At 35.8% G+C, this 15,190-nt stretch overlaps 1 protein-coding gene across 2 annotated transcripts in view; it reads left to right on the top strand.

Annotated features, from left to right (window-relative positions):
* The window catches only part of SGSM2_4 (Small G protein signaling modulator 2), a 99,918-nt gene that overhangs the window by 53,317 nt on the left and 31,411 nt on the right, over positions 1–15,190 (top strand). For both annotated transcript variants that reach the window (XM_051216529.1, XM_051216530.1), the window contains 7 exons: positions 329–532; positions 2,923–3,116; positions 5,083–5,150; positions 6,731–6,898; positions 8,105–8,490; positions 11,347–11,530; positions 13,633–13,781. In XM_051216529.1, the coding sequence (XP_051067127.1) occupies positions 329–532; positions 2,923–3,116; positions 5,083–5,150; positions 6,731–6,898; positions 8,105–8,490; positions 11,347–11,530; positions 13,633–13,781 (1,353 nt within the window). The remainder of the gene's footprint in view (positions 1–328; positions 533–2,922; positions 3,117–5,082; positions 5,151–6,730; positions 6,899–8,104; positions 8,491–11,346; positions 11,531–13,632; positions 13,782–15,190) is intronic.

The following is a 15,190-nucleotide window of genomic DNA, read 5'->3' as shown; positions in this document are numbered from 1 at the left end:
TCATATCCTGATAGAAATAATTTATAAGAACGAAATCATAATTTATACGGTCACCAGTAAATTTAGAATATATTTCTTTACGTACTAACATTGACTGCTCAGTTAATATTCCTTGTCAAAAAATGTATGTCATACCTCACTATCCTAGTCAATAAGCAGAATGATAATGTGAGATATGAAACAGAATAAATTAGATATCTTAAGTGACCTCTGTTCAATAAACATAATTTTGACAAATAATTTAAGCTACTTAATAAATCAGTTAGTAATATAATTTAATTTTTATAATTTATTCGTTTATTTTTTTATAATTTTGAAAAAAATTTAGAGTGATATGCCAACTAATCGGACAGTAAGAACTGGTTCATGTGCATTTCTGCCACAAATGAATGAATTTAATTCAACTAAATCAAGTCGTAACTTTAAATCAAATAAACATATTGCTTTAGCTGCAAAAGAACATGTGGAATCAATGCATCAAAGTTTACGAACACGTTTATTATATGGAAAGAATAATGTACTAATGCAACCGGTAAATTTTGTACTGAGTGTTTCCTTTTTATTTCGTTGTAAGAGTAGTTGAACTATTAAACGTTGATAATAGGTTTAATCAAGTTGAAGAGGAGTAATAGAATCCTCGAACTACTTCATAGTATTTTTATATACAGATAGCTTTAAAAAGAATAATCAAACTTAAGTGTCGCAGTATGTTAATTTTAGACTATTATCCTATAATCTAGCTGTTATCAACCCAACTTTACTCACTTTTCAATATGGCGGTTTGTGGAGATTGTAGTATTTACGTAATTGAATTCACGAGTCGATCTAAGCCAGACCACGGTTGAAAACCTGGAAATACTGGATGGATGACTCGTCCTAGTATCAAATTCCTAAGCAGTGAGCATCCACAATTCCACAAGCAGCACTCAAACCCAAGACTTTCAGTCTCACATACGAACTCTTAAACTCTATACCATTGACCTGGTATTCAACGGTGTTAATGTATAAATCCAATCGATCTATGATCTTGTGCAAACCTTCATTCATTGTGTGAGGTGGATAGGACTCCCCTGATTATGACACCTCACTAGAACTCCAGAAGTTCCATCTTGAAGCTAGTCACATATTCAATTTAATAATCATAAGAAGAATTCAATGAAGCGAATTTCCTTTTCAATAAAATCTGAACGAACCAATCTGATATGAGATAACGGATTTTGGCGCGAAATTCGCTCATTCGTTTGTCTAAATAGAATTTTGGTATTATAGCTGATATCAGTTCGTGATGAAAACGTGAAATCTAATTCCTAACCCAAACCATCAACTGTAAATCATAATTCTAATTCCTCATACTGGTTTATAAACCTCATTCAGTGAACATTCTCAAGGTCACTTTAGTGTCCCTTAAAGGAATTTCGCGCCAAAATCCAGGACTTTTTATCTTATATCTGATTGGTTCATCCATAAATTATAGTCTCATCATATAATCATTTACTTATACTGTACATTCGTATATATAGTTGTATGAACTGATAGGTCCTGGGATCGAATCTCGAGGGTGTCGGATCGTGGATGCGCACTTCTGAGGAGTCCCATACTAGAACAAAACAGCCGTCCAGTACTTCTAGGTTTTCCATGGTATTCTGGCTTGAAATGACTCATGATTTCAACTATTGAAAATAAATGTCTTTAGGAGGATAGAAAAGATTGCATCACAAAAATGGATTTGAGAATAAATAACAAATGAGGTTACGTACTAATCAAGGGGTAAGTAGGAAAATAATTTATGGGTCAGATAATAGTTCAATACTGGAAGAGAACATTAAGGATATGAAAGGATAAGAAACTGGATGAAGAGTTCATGCTTCAATCGATTGGTCGATTGCCAACGACTTTTGCAGTGCATAAGTTTTTGATCCAATCTCTTTATTGACCGATTCTCTTGTCTATTTAGATGTATATCTATGTAACCAAAGGCGAAAGGTTATATTTAATGCATCCATGAATGGTAGATCAGCTTCAAAAAGATTCGTTAATGTTAGTCTCTATCGGTATGTTTGCATAGTGAGAGGTGTACCTCAAAATAACCTCTCATTTCAATTTTTTTTATGTATCTATGCAAAAATACAAAACTCTGAAAAATACACCTAGAAACAATTCATTAGTTGTATGAATTATGAAATCTAGTCAAATATCTAACATAACTGAAAGAGTAAATTACTGGGATTTGACTCCTGATGTAAACATTGGTGAGACCATAATTTATGGATGATCTTTGAGCGAAGTTGGGCTGACCTTGAGAGTGTTTACTTGATAATTGGGACCAATGTAAAGGTTAAAAATTATGATATACAGTTTATAGTTAGGGATAGGGATTAGATTTATGGTTTTCACATTAAGAACTGACATCAGCTATAATGCCAAAATGGTATTTAGCTAAATGAATGGGCGAATTTTGCGCCGAAATCCAAGACTTGTCATCTTATACCTGATTGGTTCAACCACAAATCCATAATCTCGCCTAATCATACATATTACGCTGTAGATATATCCAGTTTTAGATAGAAAAGGCAGAACATATGTCTTTTCTAGATTACATGACTGGTGACAAGCTAAATACGAAGATGGTCGCGCAATTTCGTGAATTGGTTGATGTTAAACATTAACACTATTGGATGCCAGCTCAGCGGTCCAGTAGGTCAAGCGTTCGCGCGCGAAAATGATGGCCCTTTGTTCTAATCCCGCCAGCAGGATCGTGGATGCGCACTGATGAGAAGTCCCACAATAGGACGAAACGGCCATCCAGTGCTTCCAGGTTTCCAATGATGATCTAACATCAATCGGTTCATGATCTCAATCAAAAACTAAATATGAAAATGTGTCTCGAAATAGAACTATTACCCTTTTTATTTTCTTTTTTAGTCCAATTCATCAAATCCAATACCTGGTTATTTATCTTTAATCGATGGTGAATGTGGTAAATTGATTGTACTTAAATGGACACCAAATTCAGCTGTAACTACTCCACAAATGAATAATCATAATGAAGAATTTTGTTTCTCTAATGATTCAATACTGGATTCAAGACTTGATTTAGATGATTTAAATGAAAAAGAGTAAGTTGAAATCATTTTTAAGTCGGTCTTTTGTTTTACCAGTCAATATATTTATAATTTATACTATTTGGTAGAAGTTATTATGATAGGTGTATACTACGGTACGGTCTAGAGTGTGGAGAGTCAACTCTTCCACTCGAAATGCTCTCAGATGGACACGTGCATGCAACCACTGTCAGGGAAGTCCTACTCACTGCTTCCTTGCATCAAGGGTGTTGTTTACGAAATTGAAAGGACGAAAACCAAATGTATGGCTCTTAAATCGGTTTGGTGGATATGGAGGATCCACTTTGGAGTATTGGAAAACACTGGTTGCAAACCAATGGTGCACATAGGCTCCATGATCATGAATGAAAATATGGCATACGAATCAATTATTGGTCACCGGCTACCATGAGACTGCATCTCCTGACGTTGCTCCACTGCCTTGTGGATCAGACCTTCAGATCGAAGGCTCCGTGTGTGGCTCCCTAAGAGAACCACCTACTTCAGTTTGGACACACGGGCAGTATTCCAGCTCGTATATATATCGGATGATTTATGTGGCGCATATGTATTCGGCACCTCCTTGTACCAAGGTTTATGTGTTTAAATAAATAAATAAAATAAAGTAACACTAAAATATAAATACTCACTGGGCGTGAACAAATAGGCACTAAGCCTGTTTTTTTCCTCTCATTGACTTCTACTGCGGAATCGCTGAGTGGCTTGTAATTGTGTAAAATAAAGTATTGTCTAGTTTATACTCTGGTTCACAATTCCGGGACATGAATACACGATCTGATATAACGTGACTAATCTCATTATCGTATTGTCGTATTATCAAAGTATACCAGAGAGAGAGAGGGAGTGAAATATGTTAAACCATCCGGTAGATCAGTTTTATAACATTATTCAAGGCTAATTATAGTTAAGTGTGTGTTACTGATGTCGACAGATATAAGCAGCATGTATCACTAATCGAAAGTAAAATACCTGATGGCAGAATGTTAAGGAGATCGAAGAGAAAAGAACAAGAACAACGAAGTCTGAGACGATTAACTGATATTTGCAAAATGGAATAGTCAAGCTTGAGACAATTGATTGACATTTTGCAAATGAATTATTTACTGTGTGGTTATCAGATTATACTAAGAGATTTTTGTCACTTTGTACTGAAATACCTTCGATTGTCCCCATTTATGTTCTCTTCCGATGCAACACTATTGATTACGTAATAAGGTGTTAGTCTAACTGAATCATAATCTCAAAAACTCAATAATCTCCACAACTCCTATACTAGTGATCAACATGTGCTCACTAGTGACTAGCTTCGTGAGGGAATTCTCGGAGTTCTAGTGAGAAGCCGTGACCAGTGGAGCTAATCCTTGTCGGGTAGAGACATGTATCTACCTCAGTACAACGGAAGTTCGTTCCGCAATTTCGTGGATTGGTTGATGTTAGGAACTGTCACCAATGGATGCCGGCTCAGTGGTCCGGTTGGTTAGGCGCTCGCACGCGAGACCGGAGGTCTCGGGGTTCGAATCCCGCGGGCGGGGGGTGGGTGCGCACTGCTGGGGAGTCCCATGGCAGGACGGAACGGCCGTCCAGTGCTTCCAGGTTTTCAATTGTGGTGGTCTAACATCAATCGGTTCATGATCTCAATCAATAACTGAATCATATTATGCGAGAACGTCTTGCAAGTGAACTCGAGGAAGCTCTAAGAAGCTCCATCCAAACATCTTTTGGAAAAATATTCCCTATTGGACAAATACTGAAACCCCCATGTATGACGTTAGTGATAATTTCGTTTTTACTAAAAACTATATGTATACCTGAGAGTTTTGTCACCATATTTGACACTGTTTTGGAATAGCATTCTTATTCACTTGTCTTCTATCTTCTCATTTACGTCTTGGGAGGGTTCTAGCATTCGAGTACTCAAGTGCTCATTGATTATTTTTTCATCACATTTTCTTGTGCCTAGAGCTTATTGGGGTTATGCAATTAAAATCAAAATATCTGATGTTGTTTATGGACATTTACATGAATTTAGTAAGTGTGTTCATTATTTATTTGGTTAATTATTTAATAGTTATGATTATGAGTTAACTGAAGTTAGATCACCATAGAAAACTTGAAAGCACTAGACGACCGCGAGATGAGATCGTGAATGCGCATTCCTGAGTTGTCCCACAATAGGACGGAACGGCCATTCAATGCTTCCAGGTTTTTTATGGTGGTTAATTATTTGTTTAAATAGATCACATAATTAATTGTCTTATCAGTATAAGGGTTGTGGAGATTGTTAAGTTTTAACTCTGATCATCGTTAACTTGAATGCTACTACTGATTCGTATTACTCGGAGCGAAACAAAGAATTGCGGACTCAGAGGCTCGAGAGGCAATACTGGTTCGTTGTTCTCGACTCAACTAACGCGATCCAGAAGTCTTGGTAAGATGTAGAAAATGTATTCTACAGACAACCAGAAGATACCAGGTCAATCAGGCACACAAATCAAGCGTATTTATACAAATATATATAATCGATATTGTCAGTTAATTTAACTAAACTCAAACGAAAAACGTTAAAGTGATGTCAAATACTACTGTAATCGACTTGTTTCAACCTACATACTACTGAAATTGATTAGTAATATATTCAACTCTTTTTTATATTGCTATGCCCCGATAATAATTATGAGTGGTAAGTTTTAGGATCCATTTGTGGATTACATGAACTTCGGTACGATCTGAACCACCACGCTGGACCATCGTAATATCATGCTGTAGATTGATTAGGCGTTGATATTCGTTTGCAATATCATTAAGAGTTAGTTTTGGGTCTTGGTCCAACCGACTTAGCAAACGTGTTCTAATGTCACTGAACTTCTGCGATTGAAGGCTGCAGATGAGATTGAGTGCTTTAAATTGGTCTTCAGTAAGCGACTTCAACTGGAAGCGTTGCATTCTTGGTTAACGATACCCACATGTGTGAGAAAATCAGCATCTTCGTTCATAGTGAGCTTCAGACATCGATAGTGCGTATTGAATAGTGAGGAGCTGTCTCCGAATTGTTGGCTCAATGACTGGACAGTGTCCGAGAATGAGTCAGAATTAGGTTGCAATACCTGTCTACTTCACTAGGATCCAACTTTCTAAGCAGCAATTGGACCTTCCAAGCATCATCCTGGTTAGCAAAGTTAAATTTGAATAAGTCTTTGTAATGTCGAAACCACATATCAAACGTGACATTGGATTCCGGATCGTAATGAAACTCAGAGGCACTGTTAGCGATACCATCAACTGATGGTGCGGTAGTAGTAGTAGTAGTAGTAGTAGGATTAGAACTGCTTGATTGAGTATTAGACGTAAGCTTTGTATCTACCAACATCTGAATAAGTTTCATCTGTTGCTTGAGTAATAATTCAAGTTTAGAAGGATCCATGTTTCCGAAACCACTGTCACCAAATTTACTAGTCTTTGGTCACCGAATCTTGTTTCTTGTTCGCAGATTAAGTGAACTCGTGATAACTTCAACTTAGCCTATATCTTAGGCCTTCTTAATGTTTTCTTACTTTAATGTATCAAGTAAATATATACCATTTAGCTTATACAGTTTATTTCTTTTACAGATAATCAATATATACTAACATTCATTCGAAATGATGGAATCCAATTAGCTCCATTTCATTTTTATGCTCAAAGTCATGTTCTTACATTTTTAAATTGTTTAGAACAAGGTTTAAAACAACGTGGTGGTTATTTGAATCCATCTTCTGAATTGGATACATCTACATCAGGTGAAATGAGATATTATTTTTTGTTTTGTATATATATATATAGATAACAATATTTTGAATGTAGTGGTTAGAAATACCCTCAACTTTAGTTGTATATCCATCGATGTCTATACATAATGTGATTTACCTTTAGTATTGAGGGAATTGATGCTCCTCAGTGAATTCAATTGTAATCTTTAAACCACCTAACATTTAAACATAGTGTATGATGTTGAGAGTCATTTCGACTGGTAGCTTCATCGACACTTGATCGATAGAATTCGATCAGCACAAAGAACTATAAAAGTGTGACGTTTATCACTACTCAATATCTATGTGTGATTTAGTCTAACGTTTTATAAATTACTGAAATATGTCATGAATGAAATTATGAATTCAACAAACCCATCTTCTTCATGATACTGTGGTATGAGCTACTTAAGCGAACATATATAAGTAGTGTATATTAGTAGGTTTCCGTTCATATTACTGAGTTGCGACATTTATCTATTTCTAAAAGTTCTGGACGATTAAAAGAAATTATTTCAACTAACATTATGGTGTATGCTACTTATGTTGACATAAGTAGTAGATGATATTAGTCAGGAACAGAAGGTCTGACAGCAGAGAGACAAGAGAATCGAGCAGTAAAGAATGGAAATAAGATGCAATTTGTATGAAAATGCAAGAACAATGAACTCTGAGTCATTATCAGACAGCTGATGGACATTAAGATTTTATTAACAAGTCCTACAATCTTGTGTTGAATACATTCAATTTTCCCCACCCCTGTCCCGTTCACTACAGCAGTACTAACAATGAAGTACAATCAACTCGTGATAAAAGACTTACGTTTTAAAAAGTTAGAAAAAAAATTAGCAGTTATCTTAACTCGTCTAGCCACATAAATAAAGCTATAATATCTGAAGCTATTTATTTGAATTTGAGTCTCAATAAGGAAGAGTTAACATGAGTGGATATATATCCAAACAATCAGCTATAAGTAGGACAGTGAGAGGATTTCGTCTGAGAGTGGAACTAAGTCTACGTTTATGTATATTTCGATTGCAATTCATACTACCTAGTTACCTAACTTAACATTGATTTTGGGTACGGTTTAAGTCTTCGACCCAATTACTTTGTATTCAATGACTTTTGGACAAATCAATTACATTTTGTGTGCATATATTTTGTTACAAAAGAATAATTTCTTCATTTACCTCTTAGTCACATCAGAATATTCCATGAAATCTTATCGTCCATCAATGCCATTCATTTTCGGTAATCGTAATTCATTATCACCTCCTCTATCAACATCAATAACAAACAATGATACTAAGACAAATTCATCCATAACATCATCTCAAAACTATCCATCTACACTTTACAATAAACCTTCTAAATTAAATCAATCATTATCATTAACAAGTTCAAAACTGAGACAACGTATCTATATGAATATTTTAAAAGCATTTAATCATACAGATAATATGAGTAATGATGAGGAATTACAAGCACCATATTCATCACCTTCTATTTGTATACCAGAGGAAAAATGTCCTATTCAACATGTTTATATGATTGTATCTAAAACTAGAGATAGTCATGCAATGGTATGTGTGATTCTATGCTTATAACACCTCAAAGTTTTCTTAAATATTATATACTACTATTTAATTTTTAAGTAGCTCAAATAGTTTTAAACAATATTTTCCACTTTGATATTGAACATGACTCACTTGTTAAAGTGTACTCGAACTTTCTCGTATTCACTGACACAGATAGATGTCAATTACTTAACGTAAGTAGGTTGTAAATATTGTGTTTAGATGGTTGTTAATGGCACTATTATTGAACCTATAAGTTGAATGCATAATTAGATCAACTAGATTCTATAAAATGGATGTGTAGCGTGGCGTCGAGTCGAGATTACCTATGAACACTGCTGCAGAGAAACACGTGCCAAATGACTCCATAAAATCCCCCGGGAAGCCAAATATCAGAAGGCAGTTAATGGACCAAGTCGAGATATATTTGCTGGCGATCTCGTGGTATCGAACAAATACCAAGATCGTGCCAGGAACGGTACAAGCGGAAGCAGGAGAAAGGGGTACGTGCGAACAGTACCAAAAACCGCGGAACAATGATGGAAGGTAATGGAAGCACAGTTAAACAAAATCACATTAAAACAAACGCTGGTACAGTTGGTTATAATAATAATTGTTTTTATTAAACCAGTCGTGTTCTCGTGATAAATGTGAGTCACTACAGATGTTTGAGATAACATGACTGGGGTATTACGAATAAAAAAATTGGATGCCTTCTTGATAGTCGCTGTTATTGATTCTTTCTCTTATTGGTATTCAATTTTTTCCAGTATCACTCATATTCTTGATAGTATTTCTTTCGCTCACTTCCTTATTATATGTGAACACTTTTAATCATTTGAAAAATGAATGATCACATTAATGAATCATACTAAACAATAAAGATCTAATATCAGAAGGGGTTTTGTAGAGATTGTAGTAATTTCAACAGTTGAGATCATGAGTCAATTGAAGCCAGACCACCATGGAAAGCCTGGAAGCATTGGATGGCCGTTTCGTCCTATTGTGGGACTCCTCAGCAGGGCGCATCCACGACTCCGCCTCGCGGGATTCGAACCCAGGACCTATCAGTCTCACGCCAGGCACTTAACCAACTAGACCCCTGAGCCGGCATCCAATGGTGTTAATGTCTAACTTCAACTAATCCATGAAATTGAGCAACACATCCACCATTGTCATCAGTGAGTTACTATCTCACAACTGACCCAGTTGAACTCCAATAATAACCAATGTCAGATCTTAACTAACATATTCGTTAGAATTTGACCATAATACTAAGTGAAAAGTAGATAGCTTGTATACAACCTATAATGTTCAGTTACAATGACTTCAACTGTAATGTTGAACCGCATTAGCTGGAATCTGATTAGATTCAATTCAATCCTGATATATTTTGTCAGAATGAAAGTTCAATGAATTAAAACAGACAAACTTATTTTAGTGACACCTTATCTGACTTCAATTGAATCATATGAATACTAATGGAAGTACACATGTCATCTATTCTCGTATGTAATCATTGACTTAACTGGCATTAGTGAATAACGAAATTAAATAAGCTAAATACAAGAATGGATGTTTTAAATGCGTATACTTTTTATACTCATTGATTTGAACAGACAATCAGACGGACGAAACAAAACAATGTGCAGTAGAGTAAATATGTGACCCAACTTGATTTAATCAAGCGGTAATCAAGATTTATAGCCATATAAGAATAGATTACAGATATATGATGAATAGGATAAGTGCACACGAGGTGTTCTATACTAAGTGTTATATCCTTGTGAAGATCAAGTTACGGGTGACTTCTGTGGACTGTTAATGGTCATTCAGTCAGCTACAACTTACGACCAGGCACATATATGCATTCGTCCAAGTTGCCATGCCTCATTAGCACGACAAGATCAACACCGAATTCATAGAACTAGTCACTTCAATGGTAGTAATATATAAAAGAGAGATTGTGTATTATTGGATATAATACAGGAAGAGAGGATTATTTCGTAGAAAGAAAGATATGAGGCGATATTAATTTCATAGTTTAAAGGAAGACAGAGAGTGTATACACACAACGTCATTGTGATCGATTCTGAGCCATGTCACTCAGAGTCTCCAACTATTGGTCGTGATAGTCACGCGGACCTTAACCAAGTATTCTACATCTCCCAACATGGCTCAGACTAGAAGTTAGTGACTTTAAGGACTGATGCCATGTTTTGGTTTCACCACCCCTAACTTTCTTCCAAACATCCTTAATACTAGTGAGCATTTGGCGTCGTGGTGATCGGTGTTCAGGTATACGCAACACGTAGGCCAACCATCTCAGTCGATGAAGATTCAAAACCTCATCAAGTGACATACCATCAACTGTTAATGGACTAATATTATGTATATATATTGTCATTGCATGACTATTCAATAACTAGTCTTTGTATATCTATATTCCTCTTATTATAAGCTTCATTCGAATACTGTTCCTAAATGATGTTCAGTTTACTAACTACAGTCTCCCACGTTCACAGTCACTTTTTGGCTTGGTCTTGTATAAATCTTATATCCTATTTTATGATGTGATGCGGTCTGTTTGGCTTGTATATAAACCAAGTATGTTTGAAACAAATGATTGGTATATTGAAAGTTGTTATTGTTGTTCTTTGGACTCAACTGAACGGGTTAAGCGAAAAAAACGGCCAATAAGTACACTAGGCTGTTGTTCATACCGATCAAACGTCTTTGGTTTAGCACAGTACTAAGATTGTATATTCAATATATCCAAGTTTTCAATGATGATCTAACTTAAATCAATTCATTCATTCGACTAGATAATCTTTTCTTTCAACGATATTCTTTAATTCTAAGGGAATAATGAATAATATCAATACATCATCTATATTATCGAAACGACTCACTTTAGATGGTATTTCAGAAGAAACTATCAATGAATCAGATGATATTATTGGACAGTCAAACAATCAACTATCTATACATAGAGATGTATTCAAGAAGTTACGTAATAAAATATTATCACATGTATTTCATAAATGTAAGTCTCCTCCTATTTTGTTCATTGACAGATTTAAACTTGTCAGTCAGTCAGTCAGTTAGTCAGTAACAACGTAAAACTTTGTACGTACGTACATCACTTCAAGTTGCCATGCCACATTAGCACAGAGATCCAGTTGTCGATTCAAGTCCCATAATGGCAGAGGTAGTAAAAGGATAAGTAGTAATCGAAAAGATTAAAGTTTGAAGATATTGTTCAATGAGTATAATCCAATGAAATAAATTTGGAAAAAGAAAAAAAGAGATAAGGAGAATTCAGGAGACTAGAATTTGGGAGAACACAAAATGTAGATGTACCTGCGCCATTGCAAACGATTTTGAACCATGTAATTCAAGGTCTCTAACCATCGGTCGCTATCATCTCGCGGTCCCCAACCAGGTAGTCTACACCTACTAACATGACTCAGTTCACTTGTCAGTGACTTCATGGGTTTGAGCCATGTTTTCGTCTGGCCGCCCCTAACTTTCTTCCAACCTACTCCTACTCCATGAAACATCGCTCGTCGGGGCAGCCGGTGGTTGGGCATACGTAACACGTGTCCCAACCATCTCAACTGATATAGTTTTACTACTTCATCAATTGATTTGCCATCCTTTCCTTGTACCCGTCTCCTAACAACTATTGATGTGATTTATTATTATTGAAAGCAACAACAACAACAAAAAAACTATATTCTACATTAAACTTCTGTTCGTAACCTACTCAACGGTTTGAATCTTTAGTGACCCAAGATCTGACTCCAGTTTGATTGTTTCTGATTACTACTGAGATATACATGTCACTTATTCTCGTATATAGTCATTGACTTAAATCATGTTGGTCAATAACGGAATTAAAATCAGTGAAATACGAGAATGGATTGTGATGTGTGCTACTTTATATCGACATAAATAGTATATGACGTTAGTCAAGAACAGAATGTCTGGAAGCAGAGAGACAAGAGGATCGAATAGTAAAGAATGGAAACAGGATGCAATTTGTGTGAAAATGCAAGAACAATGAAGTCTGAGTCATTTTGAAAGAACCAGTTGACATTTTGCAAATTATTCATTTATTTTATGATTGTTCGATTTTATTAACAAGTTCTGTAATGTCCTGTGAAACACATTCGACTGACCCCGTTGATGTTCATGTTTACTTCGGGATGTTTTGAATATATTTATTTTGTACATATTGATCTGGACAGGCGATCACAGGGAAGAAACGAAGAGAAGAGAGTGAAGCGAAATAACCTTGATCCACCTACTTCTGCGTAAGCAATTGGATATTATTAATAGCCATCACACAGTGTTGATCGAAACTATGTACACTAATCTGTACTCGGTAAATGAGTTAATAAAGAAGTTTTATCGGTTCACACTGCATAGTCATCTGTAATAGTTTTCGTAACGAATATTTTAAACCTGATGTGAAATTGCCTGTTTTTATTTGTATTTTAATGCCTGTTACTTTGATACTGTTAAGTCAATGATCTAACACAACTCAAAATGTACATCCACGATTTTGCTCGCGGGAAATCAAACCTAGGGCCTTCGGTCTCACGTGCAAACGTTTAATTTCTTGATCACTGAGCCGGCATCCAACAGTGTTAATGTCTAACCTCAACCAATCCACTAAATTACACGACCATCTTTCATTGTACTGTGGTAGGTACCTGTCTCTACCTGGATGCCAGATCAGTAGTCTAGAGGTTAGGCGTTTGCGCGCGAGACCAAAGCTCCTGAGTTCGGATCCCACGAGCGAGATCGTGAATGCGCACTGCTGAGAAGTCCCACAATAGGACTAAACGACCGCCCAATGCTTCCAGGTTTTAAATGGTGATCTAACATCAATCGATTCACGATCTCATTCAAAAACATAATAACCTCCACAACCCCATACTGACAAATCAAAGTGTTAATCTGTTATAATAAATAAATTTGGTAAGAAAGTGTTGCCAAAAAAGCATCATTCAAACTCTCTTCACCTACATTGGTTTATCACCTCTTTATACAAATTGTAGGTTTTAAAGTCTACTCTTTGCTTATGAATTTAAATGAGATTAGACTCATTGTTTAAATAATTGCTGTATTCCTTTTCAGGGTACAATCATTTTAATAAACTACGTACAGTCCGTAAAAAGTTAGCTGATCTTGTATCACCTAATTTTTTAACAGTTGATTCACCAACAAATGCTGAAGAAGGTGTCACTGTAGAATTTTGGAATCAATTAATGACAAATTCTATTCCAGTAAGTCTTTCATTTTACACTTCATCAACATAATCACCATTAAATTGTTAAATCGCACAACTCAATAATAATAATCGTGTGCACACTAGCGACTAGCTTCAAGATGTAACTCTTGTAGTTCTGGTGAGAAGCTGTGACTAGTGGGGTTTAATGTGTGATAGTTACCCATTGAAGGCAATGTTTGATCGTTGAGCAATATCATACACTAGTTGAAGTTAGAAATTAACAATTTTGGGCGCCAGCTCAGTTTTCTAGAGGTTAGACGTCTATGTGCGAGACTGAAAATTCTGGGTTTGATTCCCTCGTGTGAAATCGTGGCTACGCATTGTTGAAGATCTCCATACTAGGATGAAACAGCCATCTAGTGATTCATGCTTCTAATGGTGGTCTAACTGAGATCACTTCTTCATTTATACTGTGATAATATAGTCTGTTCATGATAGATTATATATTATGAATATGACGGCCAATCATGTAAATTTGGACGTTTATTGTATTGTTTGAATATTCTTCTACATCTTTAAATCCCATCATGAATTTGTCGGACTATGCTGTTGAGGAGTTTCAAATCTTTTGATGATAACTCCATCTTTATACGATGTAATTAACTTAAATAATCCAGTTTTAAATCTTCATGCTGAAAAGTAATTTCTCGTCGTTATGAAACTGATAAGTTCAGGTATTTGAATGCTTCCTAGTCCATAGAGATCTCTTAGACTTGATCCACGAAATCAAGATAGATTGTAAGATTCATGAAAAGTAAACACCTTCAAATTTAGCTTAGGTACAGATAAGGAATATACCTATGGGTCTATGTGTGAAAACGTTCGAAGATTCATAACTGAATTGGTAATAATCCGATCAGTCTATGACGTAGTATTTTTTTCCTAGAAATCTCTGGTTCGAAAAAAGATTTTCAATAGTTGAGACCATGATTCAATTGAAGTTAGATCACCATGAAAAACCTGGAGGCACTGGATGGCCGTTTCGTCCCATTGTGGAACTCCTCAGTAGTGCGCTCGCCGCGAGATTCGAACTTAGGCCCTATTCGTCTAGCGTGCGAGCGCTTAACCACTAGATCCCTGAGCCGTCATCCAACAGTGTTAATGTCTAAATTCAACTAATCCACGAAATTGAGCAACACATCCACCATTGTCATCAGTGAGTTACTATCTCACAATAGACCAAGTTGAACTCCACTGGTCACTGCCTCTCACTAGAACTTCAGGAAATACCTCTTGAAGCCAGTCACCAATGAGCATATGTTGATTAGTATCAGAAGGGATTTTGTGTAGATTGTAGTAATTTCAATAGTTGAGATGATGAGTCAATTGAAGCTATACCACCATGGAAAACCTGGGAGGTTTTTAATGTTTTCCCAGCTTTTGAGTGCTTGTTCAAAATGTACT

Source organism: Schistosoma haematobium, chromosome 4 (genome assembly GCF_000699445.3).
Source record: "Schistosoma haematobium chromosome 4, whole genome shotgun sequence".
In the NCBI taxonomy this organism is placed as follows: domain Eukaryota; kingdom Metazoa; phylum Platyhelminthes; class Trematoda; order Strigeidida; family Schistosomatidae; genus Schistosoma; species Schistosoma haematobium.
Note: the sequence above shows the minus strand (reverse complement) of the source record. Positions and strands in the feature narration are given on the sequence as shown.